The sequence below is a fragment of the Pelodiscus sinensis genome, chromosome 31 (assembly GCF_052426305.1).
Source record: "Pelodiscus sinensis isolate ZL-2025 chromosome 31, ASM5242630v1, whole genome shotgun sequence".
NCBI classification, from domain to species: Eukaryota; Metazoa; Chordata; order Testudines; family Trionychidae; genus Pelodiscus; species Pelodiscus sinensis.
The window spans coordinates 218819-239154 of NC_143082.1; the positions used below are offsets into that span (position 1 = coordinate 218819).

The following is a 20336-nucleotide window of genomic DNA, read 5'->3' on the forward strand; positions in this document are numbered from 1 at the left end:
ATGGGGCTGGGATAGAGGGGTTGGGACGAAGAACATAGAGAATGGGGCTGGGATAGAGGGGTTGGGAGAATGGGGCTGGGGATAGAGGGGTTGGGACCAGGAGCATAGAGAATGGGGCTGGGATAGAGGGGTTGGGACGAGGAGCATAGAGAATGGGGCTGGGATAGAGGGGTTGGGACCAGGATAGAGAATGGGGCTGGGATAGAGGGGTTGGGACGAGGAGCATAGAGAATGGGGCTGGGATAGAGGGGTTGGGACCAGGACATAGAGAATGGGGCTGGGATAGAGGGGTTGGGACGAGGAGCATAGAGAATGGGGCTGAGATAGAGGAGTTGGGGCCAGGAGCATAGAGAATGGGGCTGGGATAGAAGAGAATGGTGGCCACTGCTGGTCTGAGCTGGTAGGCATGGAGCTGGCACAGGCACTGTGGCCAGGGTCTACCCCTTTAATGGTTCCGGGGCTGGGGGAGAGGAGAGTAAGTTTTCCTGGTTGTGCCCAGAGTGACCACCAGGGCTCCCTGGCAAGGGCTGGAGACCCCCTATTTTGAATTAAGTGTCTACACAGCACTTATTTCGAATAAGCTATTTCGAATTAGGTGTTATTCCTGGTAGAATGAGGTTTACCTCATTCGAAATAAGGGCTCCACTATTTTGAATTTATTTCAAAATTAGAAATAGCGGTTTGTATGTGTAGACGCTATTAAAAGTTAATTCAAAATAAATGCTGTTATTTTGAATTAACTTTGTAGTGTATACATATCCTTAGCTTCTTTGCAATGTATTTATTCTCCTTTAATTTTCTGTTTACTCTCTGGGGGTATGTCTACACTACCACCCTAGTTCGAACTAGGGTGGTTAATGTAGGCAACCGAAGTTGCAAATGAAGCCCAGGATTTGAATTTCCCGGGCTTCATTTGCATATTGCCGGGCGCCGCCATTTTTAATGTCCGCTAGTTCGGACTCCCTGCCCGCGGCTACATGCGGCACGGACTAGGTAGTTCGGATTAGGCTTCCTATTCCGAACTACCGTTACTCCTCGTGGAAGCATAAATCATATAGCACTGAACATAGCTGGAGCTCACCTACTATATATAATATTGTATAATTTTACAAGACTAGTTATGCTATTGATTTGAGATCTCAAAGCAGTTTTTCATGTTAACTCTAGTTCCTCTTTAAAGATCATGAGCCTATTGGACCCAAACGTCGTAACCCCCCTTTTTAAAGACAAGACATTTTTCAGTCCTCTTGAAGAGAGTTTATATTAAAGCACAATTGATAGAAATCAGAGAAACATCATCATCCTTATAAGACTCATCTCATACTATATGAAAACATGTTTTGTGCAAAAGCAATGCACAGGGTTGTCACTGAATAGCTTCATCTTCGAATATCCTTCGGGCATAGCAGAGGGTGTGAAGAGGCTCCCTGTTTCTCCAGCTTCATTTAGCAATAATACTCCCCCTTCCTGCCCCCAATGGCTCTCCTATCAGGGAATTGTTACAACTTATACCAATGACAGATCCTGTTCTATCTCTGTAATAGTTTAACAGCTGTGCTGAATAGCCCCACTGTATCCAGGTCCCCAGTTTAAAGAAGATTAAAGATAGCTTTGCAGAGTTTGATTTGACAGATACTATTAATAGGCTGGGAGCTAAAACACAACAGGAGGACTGTTGGATTTACTATAAAGCCATGCAGCAGCAGGATTGGTGCATTGCTGACAGCACTGTGAAGGGAAAAGTATATAGAAGGAATGACTTTACCGACAAACAAGGGGGACACAACACAGGAGGCTGTGTCATGAAGGGACACAACAGGGCAGAGGTTCCCTGAAGAAGTTGTGCAGTCTGTCCTCTCACTGAACACCCAGACATAGGGATGTAAACCTGCCTTCATTGCAAAAGAGTTTCTAATTGCTCATTAATTTGCCTTTTACCAGCCTAATCTTTTTTAAACCTAAGCCATGGTTTCCCTTTTTACTGGGCAGATGCTGCTTACAAACAACAAGGACTGTGATGAAGTGGACACGGAGCGTGAACTTAGCCAGAGACTGGAGAACAAAGTGCTACTGCTGTATTTTGGATCTGGTGAATGCATGCAATGCCGGAAGTTTTCACCAGTTCTCAAAGATTTCTTTGTGAGACTCACTGATGAGTTTTATGTTGACAGGGCTTCCCAGCTGGCTGTGGTGTATGTGTCTCAGGATGAGACAGAAGAGAAGCAAGAAAAATTCCTGAAGACCATGCCAAAAAGGTGGCTGTTCTTACCCTTCCAGGATAAGTTCAAAAGGTAAGATCTTAATAAACCGACAAGACAGATAATTTAATCTAATCAGACACAGATAGCAGTTTACAAATGACACACTGATGAGAACTTGTGCACAGGGCCGGCCCGAGGTATTCTGGCGCCCCGAGCTACGGTTAGGGGCAGGCCAACCCCCGGGGTGCACGGCGCATGCGCAGCCCGGCTATGGCCGCTGGCGTGCAGCCCGGGGCCTGCCCCTGGAGCGTACAGCGCAAGTGCAGCCCAGTCCGGCCAGGCTGTCACTGCTGGCACACGCGCCGGACCGTGTAAGGCATCGCGGCCATGGGGTGAAGGGCATTGCTGGCCGGCGCCATGGGGATGAGGGCGGGCCGGCGCTGCAAGAGCCAGTTGTGCGGCGCCTGATGGCAGTTGTAAGGGACACCGCATGCCCTTACAGCTACCATCAGGTGCCCCCCATTGGTTGGCACCCTGGGCAGCTGCCCGACTCGCCTATGCCTCCGTCCGGCCCTGCTTGTGCACTTACCTAGTAAGCTGTCAGTAGAAGAAGGTGATTTAGGGTTGCCAGCTTCCCAGTTGCAGAAAACCAAATGCTCCTACCCTGCCCCTTCCTAAAGCCTGGCCCTTTCCCTTCTCTGAGTCCCCTCCGCTCACTCCATCCATCCCCCCTCCTTCTGCCACTTACTCGGGGTGCAGGTTCAAGATGGCGCTTACCTCAGGCACTCCTGGAATTGGCCAGCATTTCTCTCTCGTTCCTAGGTGGAGGCATGGTCAGGCAGTACTGCATGCTACGCAATCCACAGTTGCTGCCCCTGCAGCTCCCATTGGCCACAGTTCCCAGCTGCAGATGGTGCTCAGGTTGAGGGCAGCAGCAGAGTCCCTGGGGCCATGCCTCCACATAGGAGCTGGAGGGAGATGCTTTCTACTTCCATGAGCCTCACAGAGCCAGGGAGGCAGTTTGCCTTAGCCCTGCTGTGTCACCAACCAAACATTTAATGGCCCAGTCCGTAGTGCTGACCGGAGCCATCAGGATCAGTTTGTGACCAGGCATTCTGGTCAAAAATTGGACACCTGGCAACCTTAAGATGGTCCCAGTTATTTCAGATGGGAGAACTGGTACTAATCAAGGGAAAGTAATTTGTCTAAGGCCACATGATGAGTCACAGGGGCAGAACTCCAGTCCCAAGACCAGTCTGTTAGATTGAGCTGTCCCTGCGCTGAGGCTCCAGACTCATGGGAGCACATGTATTTAAAAAGTCAGAGGGGTGGGTGAGTGAGTTTTAAGGGTGGCTTGAACAAAGAAAGATCAGCTAAGAGGATAACTAGGGACACATTCCATTTGTAAGAGAGAAAAGAGTACAGTGTGGGGTTAATGAGGAGGGAGGCTTTGGAAAAGTACAGACAGCATGAATAGATGTTAAGCTGGATCAGCCCCAAGGCAGTTTGTCTAAATTCAATATAAGCTGTTACCTGTGAAAGGTAGCGTTGTACAGAAGTAGGACAAAACAGCAGGAATTTTAGCTCAACTTCCAGTCCATGCACTGCTCCCATGTTGCCTCAGAGTGTTTTCTTTCACAGAGAAGATATTCATCATGCAATTAACCACCTACAATGGAGGTTTGGAAACTCACCTACAAAACAGTAAGGCTGTGTCTACACTGGCAAGTTATTCCGGAAAATCAGCCGCTTTTCTGGAAAAACTTGCCAGCTGTCTACACTGGCCGCTTGAATTTCCGGAAAAGCACTGACGATCTAATGTAAAATCATCAGTGCTTTTCCGGAAAACTATGCTGCTCCTGTTCGGGCAAAAGTCTTTTTCCGGAAAACTGTTCTGGAAAAGGGCCAGTGTAGACAGCACAGTAGTGTTTTCCGCAAAAAAGCCCCAATCGCAAAAATGACGATTGGGGCTTTTTTGCGGAAAAGCGCGTCTAGATTGGCAATGGACGCTTTTCCGGAAAAAGTGCTTTTCTGGAAAAGCGTCCTGCCAATCTAGACGCACTTTTCCGTTAAAAGCATTTCCAGAAAATCATGCCAGTGTAGACGTAGCCTAAGAGTAGGGGCAGCAGCAACATGGATATTCCCATCACTTTTCCAAATAGACGTGGTAGACCATCTTCCCTCAGTATATCTTCCATATATTAGAAGCAGGAGGAAGACCAAGCACAGGGTAGGCCCATTGCTCAGTGGGGAGACAGAAACAGTAACAGGAAACTTGGAAATGCCAGAGGTGCTTAATGACTTCTTTGTTTTGGTCTTCACCAAGAAGTCTGATGATGAATGAATGCCTAGCATAGTGAATCCTAGTGGGAATGGGGTAGGTTTAAAAGATAAAATAAAAAAAGAACAAGTTAAAATCACTTAGAAAGTTAGATGTCTGCAAGTTACCAGGGCCTGATGAAATGCATCCTACAATACTCAAGGAGCTGATAGAGGAGGTATCTGAGCCTTTAGCTAGCATCTTTGAAAAATCATTGAAGACAGGAGAGATTCCAGAAGACTGGGAAAAGGCAAATATAGTGCTCATCTATAAAAAGGGAAATAAGAACAACCCAGGAAACTACAACCAGTCAGTTTAACTTCTGTGCCAGGATGGATATGGAGCAAGTAATTAAGGAATTCATCTGCAAACACCTGGAAGATAATAAGGTGATAGGTAACAGCCAGCATGGATTTGTAAAGAACAAATCATGTCAAACCAAAGCTGATAGCTTTCTTTGATAAGATAATGAGTCTTGTGGATAAGGGAGAAGCGGTGGATGTGGTATACCTAGACTTTAGTAAGGCATTTGATATGGTCTCGCATGACCTTCTTAACAATAAACTAGGCAAATACAACTTAGATGGGGCTACTATAAGGTGGGTGCATAACTGGCTGGAGAACCATTCTCAGAGACAACGAGAAGTCTTGTGGCACCTTATAGACTAACAGATTTATTGGAGCATAAGCTTTCATGGGCAAAGATCCACTTTGTCAGATGCATGTGGTGGAAATTCCAGAGGCACTCCACATCAGCTGCTAGAAGTGGGCCACATCATTCCTGACTATAAGGTGCCACAGGACTTCTAGTTGTTTAGGCAGATTCTGACTAACGCAGCTATCCCTCTGATACATTCTCAGAGTAATTATTAACAGTTCACAATCATGCTGAAAGGACATAACAAGGGGGGTTCTGCAGGGGTCTGTTTTGGAACCGGTTCTGTTCAATATCTTCATCAACTATTTAGATATTGGCATAGAGAAGATGCTTATTAAGTTTGCAGATGATACCAAGCTGGGAGGGGTTGCCACTGCTTTGAAGGATAGGGTCGTAATTCAAAATGATCTGGACAAACTGGAGAAATGGTCTGAAGTAAACAGGATGAAGTTCAATAAGGACAAATGCGAAGTACTCCAATTAGGAAGGAACAATCTGTTTCACACGTACAGAATGGGAAGTGACTGTCTAGGAAGGAGTACTGCAGAAAGGGATCTAGAGCTCATAGTGGACCACAAGCTAAATGTGAGTAAACAGTGTGATGCTGTTGCAAAAAAGGCAAACATGATTCTGGGATGCATTAACGGAAGTGTTGTGAGCAAGACACAAGAAGTTATTCTTCCATTCTACTCTGCACTAATCAGGCCTCAGTTGGAGTATTGTGTACAGTTGTGGGCACCACATTTCAAGAAAGATGTGGAGAAATTGGAGAGGGTCCAGGGAAGAGCAACAAGAATGATTAAACATCTAGAGAACATGACCTATGAAGGAAGACTGACAGAATTGGACTTGTTTAGTTTGGAAAGGAGACAACTGAGAGGGGACATGATAGCAGTTTTCTGGCATCTAAAAGGGTATCACAAGGAGGGCTATGTCTACACTGCATCTCTCTTCCGCAAAAGCTTATGCTAATGAAGTGCAGATTAGCATATTGCTGCACTTCGTTTGCATAATTAATTAGGGGACATTTTTGCGCACGTGGCTTTTGCGCAAAAATGGCCCCTAATTAGTTATGCAAATGAAGTGCAGCAATATGCTAATCCGTGTTTCATTTGCATAAACTTTTGCAGAAGAGACGTCCAGTACTTCCTCCCTGAGAGCTAGAAACGCTGACACCCATGTGTTCCAGCCAGCCCATCTGCTTGCATCTTTCAGTGCTCACCCTGCCTGAGAGATGCCTCGCCTTTGTGGAGCATGATCCCAGTGGAGACCATGTTCAAAGGATCCCACCCATGAGCTGTGTTTTGAGCCCCTCATAAACCCAAACTGCACCACGGGACGCAAACAAATGGGCTGCGGGTACTGGGTAGACAGTACTGGGTCCTGCCGTGAGGGCAGGGGACTGGACTCAATGACCTTTCAAAGTCCCTTTCAGTTCTAGTGTTCTGTGATTCTATGCTTCAGTGCCTTCCCTGTGGAACTCTGGACTTTGTGATTTAAGTTTTCTTCCCTTGTTGGTTTTTAGGGAGCTGGAGTTGAGGTTTGCTGTGTCCCACACGCCTGCAGTGGTGGTGCTGAAACCGAATGGAGAGGTGATTTCTGGGAATGCTGTGGAAGAGATCAGGTGCTTAGGAACTGCCTGTTTTGGAAACTGGAAGGAAGCCGCTGAGCTGATTGACAGGAGCTTTCTCTTGGCAGAGGATTTTGATAACTTGGCCAAGAGGAGCATCATGGATCCCATCCGCTGCCTCAAGTACAAGCTGGACAAGAAGAAAAGGAAAAAGGAAGCAAAAGAGGAAGTGCTCAGTCCTGATATTGAATTATGACACATTCCAGCTTTACTAATGCTTGCTAGGTTTGTGATGATCCTGAAACAGGAGCCCAGAGAGTCAGTTTCCAGGTCCAACAGGTTAGCTTTGCTAGACTATTAATTAGTATCTTTAGACAAGAGGTGGGGAACCTACAGCCTGCAGGCAAGTCTCTGAGCCTTGGCACAATCCCCCTCCCCCAGAGCTGGAGCATGAGCACCTGTTCATCCAGCAGCTGGAGGAAGCCCTTGGCCCCAATGGACCAGTGGTGAGTGTGAGCGAGGTCTCTCTCTCTCTCTCTTTTCGTGTGTGTGGCCCAGACTGATTTTTTTCTATGGGTCAATGACCTCAGACTGAAAACAGGTTCTACATCCCTGCTCCAGACATTTGTATCTTCACAAAGTCTCAGGATCTCTGTGCAACTGGAGGACTCACTATGGTTAAAATGGCCATCAGAGCTTTCTTGCGCAAAAGAGCGTCTACACTGGTATGGATGTTCTTGCGCAAAAGCAAATCTCTTGAGCAAAAGCACATGCCAGTGTAGACGCTCTCTTCTGGAAGAGTTTTTGCAGAACTTTTCTGCAAAAGAGTTTTTGCGTGAGAACGCGCCAGTGTAGACGTAGCCTTAGTGTAGACAAAGCCTGATAAATAGAAGGGGCAAAGGAGAGCAGGAGCAATAATGTATACTGAATGGCTGTGAGAGATGCAATGTCACCCTCAGCTCCAACACTGGCATTAGGCCTGCCAGGTCTATAAAAGAAGTGCATCCATAGACTTGCTATATTTCTGGTACTCTAGGACAGTGTTTCTCAACCTTTTTTTATAAAGGACCCTGTGATAGGGCATTTGCCCTGCAATGGCCCTTTAAGGGAAAAACCCCAGCCCTGAGTGAGAGCAACCCAGCAGAGGCAGTTCATGCTAATGAGGATGCAGCTGGGGGCTATATAAAGAAGGCCTCCTAGCAGAGAAAAACTTGGCTGCTGCTGCTCTGGAGAAAGAGAGCAGTAGGGACCTGACTGTCAGAGAAGTGGGAGGCTTCCTGGAGCTAGAGCAGTGCTAGGGAAGGAATGCAGGTCTGGGGAAGCTCTGGCCATGCAAGCTTCCAGGCTGCAGGGCCTAAAGCAAGGCCTGAAGCTACTGGGGCTGCTAGTGGTAGGTAGGGGCAGCATGTCCACACCCCTTTGCTAGTGATGAATGGCCATGCAGTTTGCCCCTGAGGCCAGGGCTAGATGAAGACTGACAGTTGGTCACTGAGGCAAGGTGAGTACAGGGGAACTGGGTGTTCCCTGGGAGAAGAACTGGGAGCCCCTGGGGAGGGGAGGACCCTGGAGTGTGCAGTGGAGTAAACAACACACACAATCCCCTGGAAGTGGGCAGTGTCCTGAAGAGGATGGTGTAGACAAAAAGAAATGTGGGGAGACACCAGCTAGAGGGAGGCATCCAGCGAGTGAAACAAGCTAATTCCCAGGACAGCCGGCTGGAGGTGCTATGGTGGTAAGTCTGCCCTATGACACCCCTTTTTAAAAAAAAAAAAAAAAGTACCCCCAACACCTACAGTTTTCAGACACACAAATTTGTTTCTGCCATTGTAACACATTTGTTTAAACAACTTAATTGTAGCTGAGCAGTTGATGGAATTTTTGGGTGTTAAGTACAAACATAATAAAGCGAATTCAGTTTTTTTCCAAACTTCACTTGAGTGAAGTCGGGGGGGGGGGGGGGTACATCAACACAAGTACCCCTAAGAGTACTTGTACCACTGGTTGAGAGACACTGCTCGAGGATACAAAATGGAAAAAATAATGGTACAGAATATCAAGTGAGTTTTGACATTCTGTGTAAATGGCCTGTTAAATATTATTTTTGAACTGTGTGCTCAGAGGGGACAGAGGATCTCTCAATGTATCTGAAAAGGAAACCACTTCAGAGTGTAATTAAAGGTTACTTGAGAGAACACTATGTAGCAGCTCTTTTGGGGACATTTTCTGTATTTTGTATATCACTTTGGGGCTTAATAGATTAAAAAATAAACAGAAGACAATGATTTGGGATGAAGTAGCCTTTGGATAAGAGATACTGGACTTCCCCACTTAGTCTCAAAGCAATGTACCAAGATCCTGTACAACAGTTGATTATCCCAATACAGGCAGTCCCCGGGTTACATACAAGATAGGGACTATAGGTTTGTTCATAAGTTGAACTTGTATGTAAGTCGGAACTGGCTCCAGATTCAGCTGCTGCCACTGAAACTGACCAGGGGCTGACTACAGGAAGCCAGAGGCAGAGTTGCTCTGCCCCCAGCTTCCTGGAATCAGCCTGATCAGTTTCAACAGCTGCTGAATCTGGAGCCTGGGACAGAACAGCTGGGGCGCTGCCCAGTAGGTTCCCACAGGACCAACCCGGCAGTACCCCAGCTGCTCTACCTGAGGCATCCCGCAACAAAAGCCTGGTCTGCTGGGGGGGGGGGGGGCACTAGCTGCACCCCCTTCCCCCCGGCACACCAGGGAGACCCGAGCAAAGCCGCACAGGCGGAGGGACCCCGCTGCCTGTGCGGCTTTGCTCCTGTCTCCCTGGTCTGCTGGGGGGATCCAGCAAAGCCGCTGGACCCCCCCCCCCCCAGAAGACCAGGGACACCCGAGCAAAGCCGCCGCCTGGGCGGCTTTACTCGTAAAGCCGCGCACGCGGCGGCTTTGCTCGGGTGTCCCTGGTCTGCTGGGGGGGTCCAGCGGCTTTGCTGGACCCCCCCCAGCAGACCAGGGGGACAGGAGCAAAGCTGCCCAGGAGGGGGGACTCCCCCCGCCTGGGCGGCTTTGCTCGGGTGTCCCTGGTCTGCTGGGGGGGTCCAGCGGCTTTGCTGGACCCCCCCAGCAGACCAGGGGGACAGGAGCAAAGCTGCCCAGGCGGGGGGAGTCCCGCTGCCTGGGCGGCTTTGCTCCGGGGCAAACGAGCAAAGCTGCCCAGGCAGCGGGCGTCCCCCCACCTGGGTGGCTTTGCTCGGGTGTCCCTGGTCTGCTGGGGGGGGGGTCCAGCGGCTTTGCTGGACCCCCCCCCCCTCCCAGCAGACCAGGGAGACTGGGAGAAGCTTTTCTTGCCCCGGAGGACACGGGTGGCGATCCACCGCCCATGAGCTCCGGGGCGAGAAAAGCCCGGTTCGTAAGTGCGGATCCGACATAAGTCGGATCCGACATAAGTCGGATCCGACATAAGTCGGATCCGACATAAGTCGGATCCGACATAAGTCGGATCCGACATAAGTCGGGGACTGCCTGTATAGTTTTTAAAGACTCTAAAAAATCAAACAAAATCATCACTGTATGGGAGAAGGAAAAGGATAATGGTTTTACACACACTCTATATCTAATAAAAGCTTCAGGGGATAGTTAAGGTAGTCTGTACAGGGGAAAAAACAACGAATGGTCTGGTAGCACTTTATAGACTAACAAAACATGTAGATGGTATCATGAGCTTTTGTGGGCACAGCCCACTTCTTCAGATGGTCAACTCGGTCATCTGAAGAAGTGGGCTGTGCCCACAAAAGCTCGTGATACCATCTACATGTTTTATGTGTGTGAGATATATCAGTATTGGCATTGATGGCTACTCATTAGCACTTATAGCGCTTCCCGTACTCAAATCAAAGTATAGAAAGGACACTGTCCACTTGAATTTGTCAACTTAAAAAAAAAAGTAAATTATTTTCAGTGCCATCCCCACATGTCTCCTTCTGCTGGTTTTTGTGTGTGGCTTTACAATCATGTTTTTTTGTTTTCAAAAAATGTTTCTTTCCTTTGTTACTGTTTGAAAGAGCCACAACTACAACAGGGGAAACTGAACAGCTACACAAAATAAAAGTGGATCAGACAAAAGGCAAAGTCCTGGCATACTAAAAAATAGAGGCAAGTCCTTTGTTTCTGTTACAGGTTCTGCGGTGTTACTTGTGACAATAGCAGGGACATAGGTTTCAGACAGAGTAATTTAAGTGAACAGGGTTACCTTAATTACTGAATCCTCACACAACTTCTGGCACAGCGCAGGGTTGCCAAAAGTGTATTTCAAAAATATGGGACTGTTTCTTAGCGCCTCTGCCCCATCCCACCTCCTGACATTACCATTATTATTCTGAAGAGGAACAACTCACCGACGTTTGGAGTATTTATTGCTGCTTTTTGCAGCAATCTTGTTGTACAGAGTTGAAATCAAGGGACTGTTTGCAACCCTAGATATGCCCAACTTTTAATCTACCTGTCACTTTCTAGTCACCAACTGAGGTACAGAATCGACTGTGGATGTTCCACCTATTGAGCAAACATGCTTTTGCACCACGTGCCCACTCCTAAACAGCAGAGATGCCTTGCTACAAATCCTGCTAAAACATGATTATAATAGTTGAGCCTCAAGGGCATAAGCACAGGTTTGTTGTGCAAGGTCGTTTTGGGATAATTAGGGTTCAGCTCATACAGGTTACTAGGAAAGACACATTAATGCTAAGTATGGCCAATGGGGGAATTCCAGGGCAATGGAGTGACTGCAAGTGATGTCAACATCCAACTATCTGATTCCTCAGTTAAGCTATTCAGAATCCCAAAAAACTGCAAGGGTACAAAAACATTATGAAGGAAGTTGCCAGCTGTATACAGCTGTCAGACCCAGTACTGTCTGGTTCTGTGTTCCACAGAGGGTCAAAAAGAAGCTTGTGTCCTACCAGCACCATTTACTGAGGATGCAACACAGATCAGACCACATCCTCAGAGTTAAAGTGCACCCATTTGAAAGGCTTTTTCTATTAGCGGTAGGGATGTAATAGTGTAGTCAATTAACCCATTATCCGATAAGCAAAAGCTTATAGGTTAATGCTATATACTACACGCATTTCTGTCTTCTTCCCCTTTCCCTCCTCTTCTCTCCCCCCCCCCCTTGCCCCCGACAGACTGCTGCCACCCTGCACTGCTGCCTTTTTATCAGAGGCAGGAACACAGGGTGACAGGCAGCTGGTCCATGAGGGGAGCTAGTTTTTAAACTGGCTCTCCTTGTGGACCAGCTCCCACATAGAATGACAGAGGGACTTGCCAGCCCCACCCCCTGGGGACTATAGAATAGTTGACTAACCAGTAAGAATTCACAAGGTTATTCAACTATTAAATTAACCAATATTTAACATCCCTAATTAGTGGTAATACCAGAAGATTTACCTGGCATTGATCAGGTCCTTAACTCAAATACATTTTATTTTTCTTCATTTAAATCATTGTTCTGGAGTGGGGCTGGGGAGGAGGGGTTCAGTATGCAGGCTGCCCTGGGGAGAGAGGTCAATCTCAGTGCTCTCTCATGAAGCAGCTTGGGGCCGCACCTGTCCATGGCCACTGCGGTGGGCTCAGCAGGGGGTGGGGTGCATGTGAAACAGACAGACAAACTCTCTGAAATATATAGTAGATAGCTGTCCCATTCTCGACTACTGCCCACTACTGGCCTAATGGGGTTATAGCTGTCCTGGTCCCCATCTCCGGCTCCTTGCTGCCCCCTGGTGGTCATTCTACAGTATAACTTTCCCATCTATTATATTATTTGGCATCATGCCCCTTTTTGATTTTTGAGAAACCCTCACGCCGCCCACCCCTCCCCCCAGCAGCAAAACTTGTTGAACAACAACAAAAAAAAGAACTGACTGGGGCTAAAAAACAAAAATAGCAGCAAAATTTAGAGAGGGTGTTAAAGGGCGGGGTTGGATCGCCTTGCTCCCCTCCTGGAATTTCTTCATGCCCCCCCAGTTTGGGAACCCCTGTATTAGACCCTTCCCTTTCCATTTTATGATAAACAGTCAAATTCCAGGCACATCCAATTGTCCTGGCACAACCAAAACCTTACCTTACTTTACGTTATGAGAAGAGGAAGCTGCATCCCAAATTTGGAGGTCCTACTTCTTACCATTTTGGAGGCATTCTTGAACAAACACACTCACAGATGGACTAACAGACAGACAGCGTTTCTAAACTATATAATAAGATAAATGATGAAGAATGCTGTGTGAAATAACTAACAAGAAGTCCTGTAGCACCTTATAGACAAACCAATTCACTGGAGCATACGCTTTCAGGGGCAAAGACCCACTTCGTCAAATGCATATAGTTTTTTTATGCAGATTTAGACTAACACGGCTATCCCTCTGATATTTGTCACTGTATGAAATAATTGTACAACTAAGACTGAGTGTTATTTGGATAAGTCCTTCAACCCTGGCATAGCACTTTGTACAAATAGATCTAAATGTCTACATTTTTAAAATACAGTATTGTGATCTAGAATTGTGATGAGCGAAGTAAAAAAAATAGAGCAGTAGAAAGTTAGAGGGATAGAATATGAAGCATATTCATATTTATAAGGCACTCATTGAATACTTCATGTATTTTATTACAGAAGCTTAATATTATTGTCATCAGACACCGCCAATTCAGTGTCCTGACAGTTGTCTTGTTTTGTCAAATGTTAACTATTTGGCTGTGTGTGTGAACTCTCTCTGCGTGCTGCCCTGGCTCTGAACAGATAGCAAAAAGGTAATTTTCATTTTTAGGGTCTGTGTTTATAAAAGGTAGACACTGAGGCTTTGTCTACATTGCAGGGTTTTTGCACAAGAGGTTTTTTGTGGAAGAAATCTTCTGCAAAAACTTATTGCACAAAAGCGCGTCCACACCTCAAAAGCGCATTGCAAAAGCAATGTGCTTTTGTGCAAGAGAGCGTCCACACTGCATGGAGACTCTTGCACAAGAAAGCTCTGACTGCCATTAATAGAATGGCCATCCGAGAACCTGTGCTTTTTCTGATAGGCTCTTTTTGCACAAGAAACCACTGCGGAGCATCCATACAAGCCTTTTTGCACAAGAGCTGTAGAGCAAAAAGGAGTTATTCCTTGTGGGGAGAGGAATAACTACCGCCAAAAGCCCTCTGTCCTGTCGACTTACTGTATTTTTTGCGCAAAAACGTGCTTGAGGCGTGGACACTCCGCCGGCTTTTGCGCAAAAATGGCTGTTTTTGCACAAAAATCTTGTAGTGTAGAGATAGCTGTAGACTGGAGATGCTACCGCATCCTGAACTCTCATAAGCCCTCCAGCAATGCTATAACCCTGACTCTCTGTAGGCAGCGTATGTGGTAGGAGAGTCAGGGTTCTGTACGTGTGGGTAAGAGGCTGCCGCAGGAACAGTGGTGCAGCTGCAGTGAGAATTCTAACGGACTATATTACCATAGCAACTGTCAGAGAAGGGTGAAAGGGAAATCATGCTTTTTGTGGCTTTTGTGAACCACAAGCCACAAAAATTCTGGAGTCACTGCAACAGCTGCTTTTCCAACCAGCATTGTACTTTGTCACCATGACTCTGGCTCAAGTTTCCCACCCAGGAATTTAGTTACTGTATTCGTCTTGAAGAGTCAGCCCAATGAGAGCGGGATTGCAAGATTTAGTCAGAAAGGGGAAGAAGGCTGATAAGTTAGAGGAAATGAAATGTTTTGGGTCCACAGTTCTGCATTTTTAACCACAGAAACTTGTCAACACCACTTACCCTAATGTTCAACCAATAATGTTCTTGCTCATAGTTGGGGATCTGCCCTATACCCACCCGGAAACAGCCACACAAATAGAAGTAAAAGAGCAGCTCTGAGCTTCATCACCAGATCCGGTTACATCATCGCACAGGTGGCATATCCTGCCTATTGTGGAAAGTGGAGAAGTGGTAAGTTTTAGCATGTATTACTCATGGGAGCAAGTAATGAGCCCTCTAACTTCCCTAGCCTGACAACCCTAGAGTTTTGAGATTCAGGTCTCATTTCATATTCATGGGGAAAGTTAAAAAAATAGGGCATTTATTATCATGATTCAAACACATTTGACCTTGGGATGCTGTCATGGCCTGCTGTGAGCAAGCAGAGCCACAGGGTTTGAGGTCCAGGCTGCTGATCATGTGCTGCTGACCTTGCTGAGACAGCATGTGGTGTAGCTTCATATTCCATGGCACAACAAATACAACAGTCAGGATATTAGAGGATGGGAGAAGAGTAAGCAGTGCATAGGCAATGTGCAGGAGTAGCCTGGTTAGTGTAGGTAGTAGGCATGGCAAGGTGATCCGAAGTACAAGCTTGGACAGTACAAGCTCGGTCTCCATGTCCAGTCAGTCTGCTGCTAGTCATCTGACCCCATTGAGTTCGCAGATGTAGGCTCTGTGTGTGAAATATCAGCTGCAGTTCTCTTGTTCAAACTTGCAGTGTGTGAAAGTATGACTCACTCAACAACGCTGCACACCTGGCTTTAAGACCTCTGGCACCTGACACAGGGCCTTGCTCGTAAGTTCAGCCTCTCTCCAGTTGTATGAAGCAAACAGCACTTTTATAAATCATTATTTGCAAGTCAAAGAAAGAGTTTCACTGCTGAGCAAAAGAGACCTGTGTTTATGCTATGAATAGGTTCACCTGACTTGGATTATAAGAATTTGTTAAAACACTTTCCATAATATTACAATCGGCAATTGCAGGGGCTCCTGGCAATAAAGAACTCTCTACATTGAAGCTTTTCAGCACTAAAACTTTTATCGCTCAGGGAGGGTGTTTTTTCGCACCTAAACAACTAAAGTTTTAGCACTGAAAGTGCAATGTAGATACAGCCTAAATGTTTCTACGCTGAGAGTGAAATTAATAGGTTTTGAGATCAGAAGGCCTTTTGTGATCATCTGTCTGACCTCCTGCATCACACAGGCCATAGAATTACACCCCATAACTCCTGCATGAAGCCCAATAGCTTGCTAAAAGTCTAGTACATCTCTTTCAGGAAAGCATCCACTCTGCATGTAAAGACTTTAAGTGAAGCTTAGTTGTCTTCAAGATAGCTTCAGTCTGAGAAATTTCTTCATGAGTCTTCAGGCGTGTCTACACTTTGAGCTGGGAATTACATTCGAGTAGGCAGACTGGCTCCAACTGAGCAACTATGCTAAAAATAGAGCATGGCTACAGTGGCACGAGCAGCAGGATGTCCTCCGAGTACATGCCCAGGTTCTTGCTCAGGTACGTACTTGGGTTGGTTATCCCTTCCTGCCACTAGAGCCAGAGTGGCTACCCTATTTTTAGAGTGCTAGCTCAATGGGAGTTAGTGAGAATATGTCTCTTGGACCTGGGAATCACACCCCCAGCTTGCAGTGTAAACATACTGTGACAGAGCCTTCCCTGTGCTTTATACATATTCATAAGCATATTTTCATAACTGGAAAATGAATCATGGAAAATAATTGTGAGAGATGACCGGAAAGCTTGTAATTTAATGAATGTCTATTCTATTTGTGTGATTGTGCCATTTCCGTATCTGAAATTAGAACTATTGACTGTAGATTTACTATCAACGTATTTGTGGTGAGAAAAGCCTATTACCTGCCCACCAGGAAGAAACCAGACACAGAGCAAAAGACATTGACTGGAGAAGAACTTGCTATACTGATACTGACTTGCGTACTCTTGGGTGCTACAAAGACATGGGGCCATGTCATCTGATACTGGAATTTATCTCCGTAACTGTACTTTTTCCACTAAAGGTGAGAAAGTTTAAAGTAAATTCAAAGGCTGTGTCTAGACTAGCAAGTTTTTCCGCAAAAGCAGTTGCTTTTGCGGAAAAACTTGCCAGCTATCTACACTAGCTGCTTGAATTTCCGCAAGAACACTGACGATCTCATGTAAGAAATCAGTGCTTCTTGCAGAAATACTATGCTGCTCCTGTTTGGGCAAAAGTCCTTTTGCGCAAAAGGGCCAGTGTAGACAGCTCAGACTTGTTTTGTGCAAAAAAGCCCCAATCACGAAAATGGCGATCTAGGCTTTCTTGCACAAAACCATGTCTAGATTGGAACGGACGCTTTTCCGCAAAAAGTGCTTTTGCGGAAAAGCGTCCATGCCAATCTAGATGCTCTTTTCCGCAAATGCTTTTAATGGAAAACTTTTCTGTTAAAAGCATTTGCGGAAAATCATGCCAGTCTAGACGTAGCCACTGGTTTCCTGTCTTGGACAAAATCTATATAAAGATGGGAAACCAAACAATAGGGGGAGCTACCAGACTCCAGGACACACCTGCTTGCCACCCAAGATGACTGTTGGAAATATCTAAGACTGAACAGGGGGACAATTCAAGGCCAGGCTCGGCATCTTTCCAGCTGGTAAGAAAAGATGATTAGAACTACTGTTAGGCTATGTCTACACTGGAGGCTTCTTGCGTGATAAATATGCAAATGAGGCTAAGCATGAATATTGCCAAGCCTCATTTGCATAACTAATGAGCCACCATTTTTGCAAAAGTGGCTCTTGCACCAGAAGGCGCTATCTACACTGCGCCTTCTTGCACAAGAAAACCCTCTTGCGCAATGCCATTATGCCGATTATTTTCAGGAATAACAGCATTGCGCAAGAGGTTTTCTTGAGCAAGAAGGGGCAGTGTAGATAGCTCCTTCTGGTGCAAGAGTCTCTTCTGCAAAAATGGCGGCTCATTAGGTATGCAAATCAGGCTTGGCGATATGCCACGCTTAGCCTCATTTACATATTTCTCACACAAGAAGCCGCCACTGTAGACATAGCCTTAGGCTAAGAAATTGCTTGTAACAAGTTTTAGTGTATTAGGTTTAGCTTGTGTGTTTTGTTTAACTTACTTTGATCAGTCTGATATCTCCTATGACTACTTAAATCCCATTTTTATTCTTAATAAAACTGTTTATTAATACACTCTGTGAATAATTGTTACTAGGGAGGATAATAGCTGTGCATCTCTCTCTTTTATTGATAAAATGCATGGACATTTTATGAGCTTGCTCTATATAAAACTTTATATAGAGTAAGATGGCTTTATCTAGGTTTCTGGTCTCATCAGGGCTGTGCACCTAGGTGCTTTGACTGAGCCTTTTTAGCTGATCTCAGGCTATGTCTAGACTTCAGGCTTCTTTCAGAAGAAGCTTTTCTGGAAGAGATCTTTCAAAAAAATCTTTCAAAAGAGCATTCACACAGCAAAAGCTCATCAAAAAAGTGAACTGCTTTTTCAAAAGATAGCGTCCACATTGACTGGATGCTATCTCGAATTTAAGTTGTGATTACTATGGGCAGAGTAGTCACCAGGGCACCTGTGCTTTTTCCTGGAGGTCTCTTTAAAAAAACAAAAAACCCCACCAAAAACCACCCTCTTCCCCACCCCCACATTCCTTTTTCCAAAAACGCTCTGTCAGAAAAAGGCTTCTTCCTCATAGAAAGAGGTTTACCACTGTCGGAAAAACCCCTGTGTTCTTTTTGACTGTCAAAAGAATGCAATTGCAGTGCAGATAGAAGTGTAGTTTTTCTGGAAAAACTCTGCAGTGTAGAGATACTCTGAATATCTGTGTTGTGCTGTTATGGTCTGTGATCCACGTCTCTATATCATAGCTGGACAGGCTGGAGGGCCTGGCTCAGCAGGACAGGATAGTGGGGTGCTCCATGGAATGGGTGGGCAGGCTCAATGGTATTTTAACATATCAGGTGACAGTCTCAAGGAGATCTCTGTGGCCAAACACATCACACATACCTTAAGAAATACTGATTCTAGCGAGGAGCAGAGTGTCATATTAGAGGTGAGCTAGGGAAACCAGAGTTCAGCTTTGAAAAACTTTGGTCAGGTTTGGGTTTTGCAAAACCAAAATCTGGAGGGAGGGGGTCTCAGTTCCAGTTTGTCCAAACCACCAATCCATGGAACAAGAAGTTCAGATAAGTGTTGGGTTTTTGGTCAATATCTACTGTTCTTGGACTGTCCCAAACTAGGGATCTAATAATATAGTTGATTGACCGATTAACCAATAAGCAAAAGCTTATAGGTTAATGCTATAGATATGGTGACCATATTTTCTGAACCAAGATTAGGGACACATTAGCCACACCTCCTGGCCCCCATTAGCCACGCTCCTCACCCCCCATTAGCCACGCCTCTGGAGGTAACACTCTCGGGGTCAAGAGGAACACATGACCAGAAGTAAAAGGGGTCATGTGATACCCCCCAAGCACTTTTCCCACCATCCTCCTACCAATAGGGATGAATTTGGCCCCCACCAAATCTCCCTCATGCAACTATCCTGCAATTGCATTAACCCAATTTGTGTCTCATTAACTCGGGGGGGGGGGGGGGGGGGAGGCTGAGGCTGGGGGAAGTGTTTCCTCTAAGAGTTTCCTCCTGTGAATAGAATGAATGTTGTGTTGTGCACTAGTACTGAGTTCATGTGGCTTGTTTGGATGTGCCATTGTGGCACCCAAGTTAATAATAAATATCTTATAAACCTCTACCTTTTCTCTCCATTGCCGTGTCTCCCCTTGCTCCATCAGCTCCCCTAGTGCCTGCTGCCTCCCAACACCTTCAGCCTTCTCTGCTGTCCTGACTCCTGCCCTTCTCACTGCTCTCAGCCTTCCTGAGACCTGCCCTCCTCCACCAGCCCTTCTCTCCCCCATGTGCCCATGCCTCCAGAAGCCCTACTCTGATCATGTGAGCTAACACTTCCCTCTACACACCTCTCTCCTGCCCTGCCTCTCTCCTCTGGTGCTGGTCCTTCCCCTGCAGGTGTCTGCCCTTCTGCTTCACTCCCAGAATCCCCTGGCACCTGCACCTTCCCTTACCCCTGCACTCTCCTGGTGCCTCCCCCTTCCCTCACTGCCCTTGCCCTCTTTTTCCCTGATGCCCACCCCCTCACCATCCTCTTCCCCAGTTCCCCTCATGCCCCTCTACGCCCTCACACATTACTTGCTCCATCCCCACCTTTCTTATGCCCACCCCTCCTTTCAAGCCTTCTCCCAGGACCTTCCCTTTACCCCCAATGCTCCGCTCCTCTCCTCTCCTAGCATCACCCTGTCCCCTCCACCCTCCCACCTCCACTGATGACACCTCTCCCTCCTCCTGCCCTTTTCCTCATTGTCTCCACTTGGCCCCCTGTCATTTGTCTCTTTCACCCTGCCCCTTGGTGCCTTCCCCTTTCTTCTCCTGCCCTGACCCCCTCCCCTCAGTCCAAGCCCCTTCCTCTTCCCCCCCCCCTTCCTCCTAGTTTTCTCCCTGCCCCTCCCCCACCTTCTGCCTTCTAGTTTGTGGGGCTGGAGTCTGTGGTCAGGCCCCAGAAATCCCTGCTGCTCCAGACCCAGCTGCTTCCAGGGCAGGCCTGAAGCTGGGCCGCCTGCGGTGCTAATTTTACTGCAGTCCCTGCACCAGCTTTGGCTCACGTTAGCAGGAGCGTGGGGGAGAGGGGGGAAAGCCCCCAGACCTGGCTTGCGGAGTGCGGCTGTGTGAGCGGGTCTGTGCACTGCCGCTCCCCCAGCGGAATGAGAAGGGGCAGGGGGAGAA

General features: G+C 46.8%; 1 protein-coding gene across 1 annotated transcript; it reads left to right on the plus strand.

Moving 5' to 3' along the window:
• Positions 1-1319: 1319 nt before the first annotated feature.
• Positions 1320-9380, plus strand: NXNL1 (nucleoredoxin like 1). The gene is made up of 2 exons (XM_006130254.5): positions 1320-2291; positions 6705-9380. Exons 1-2 carry the CDS (start codon positions 1966-1968, stop codon positions 7003-7005), a joined length of 627 nt encoding a protein of 208 aa, XP_006130316.2. The 5' UTR covers positions 1320-1965; the 3' UTR covers positions 7006-9380.
• The last annotated feature ends 10956 nt before the right edge of the window (positions 9381-20336 follow it).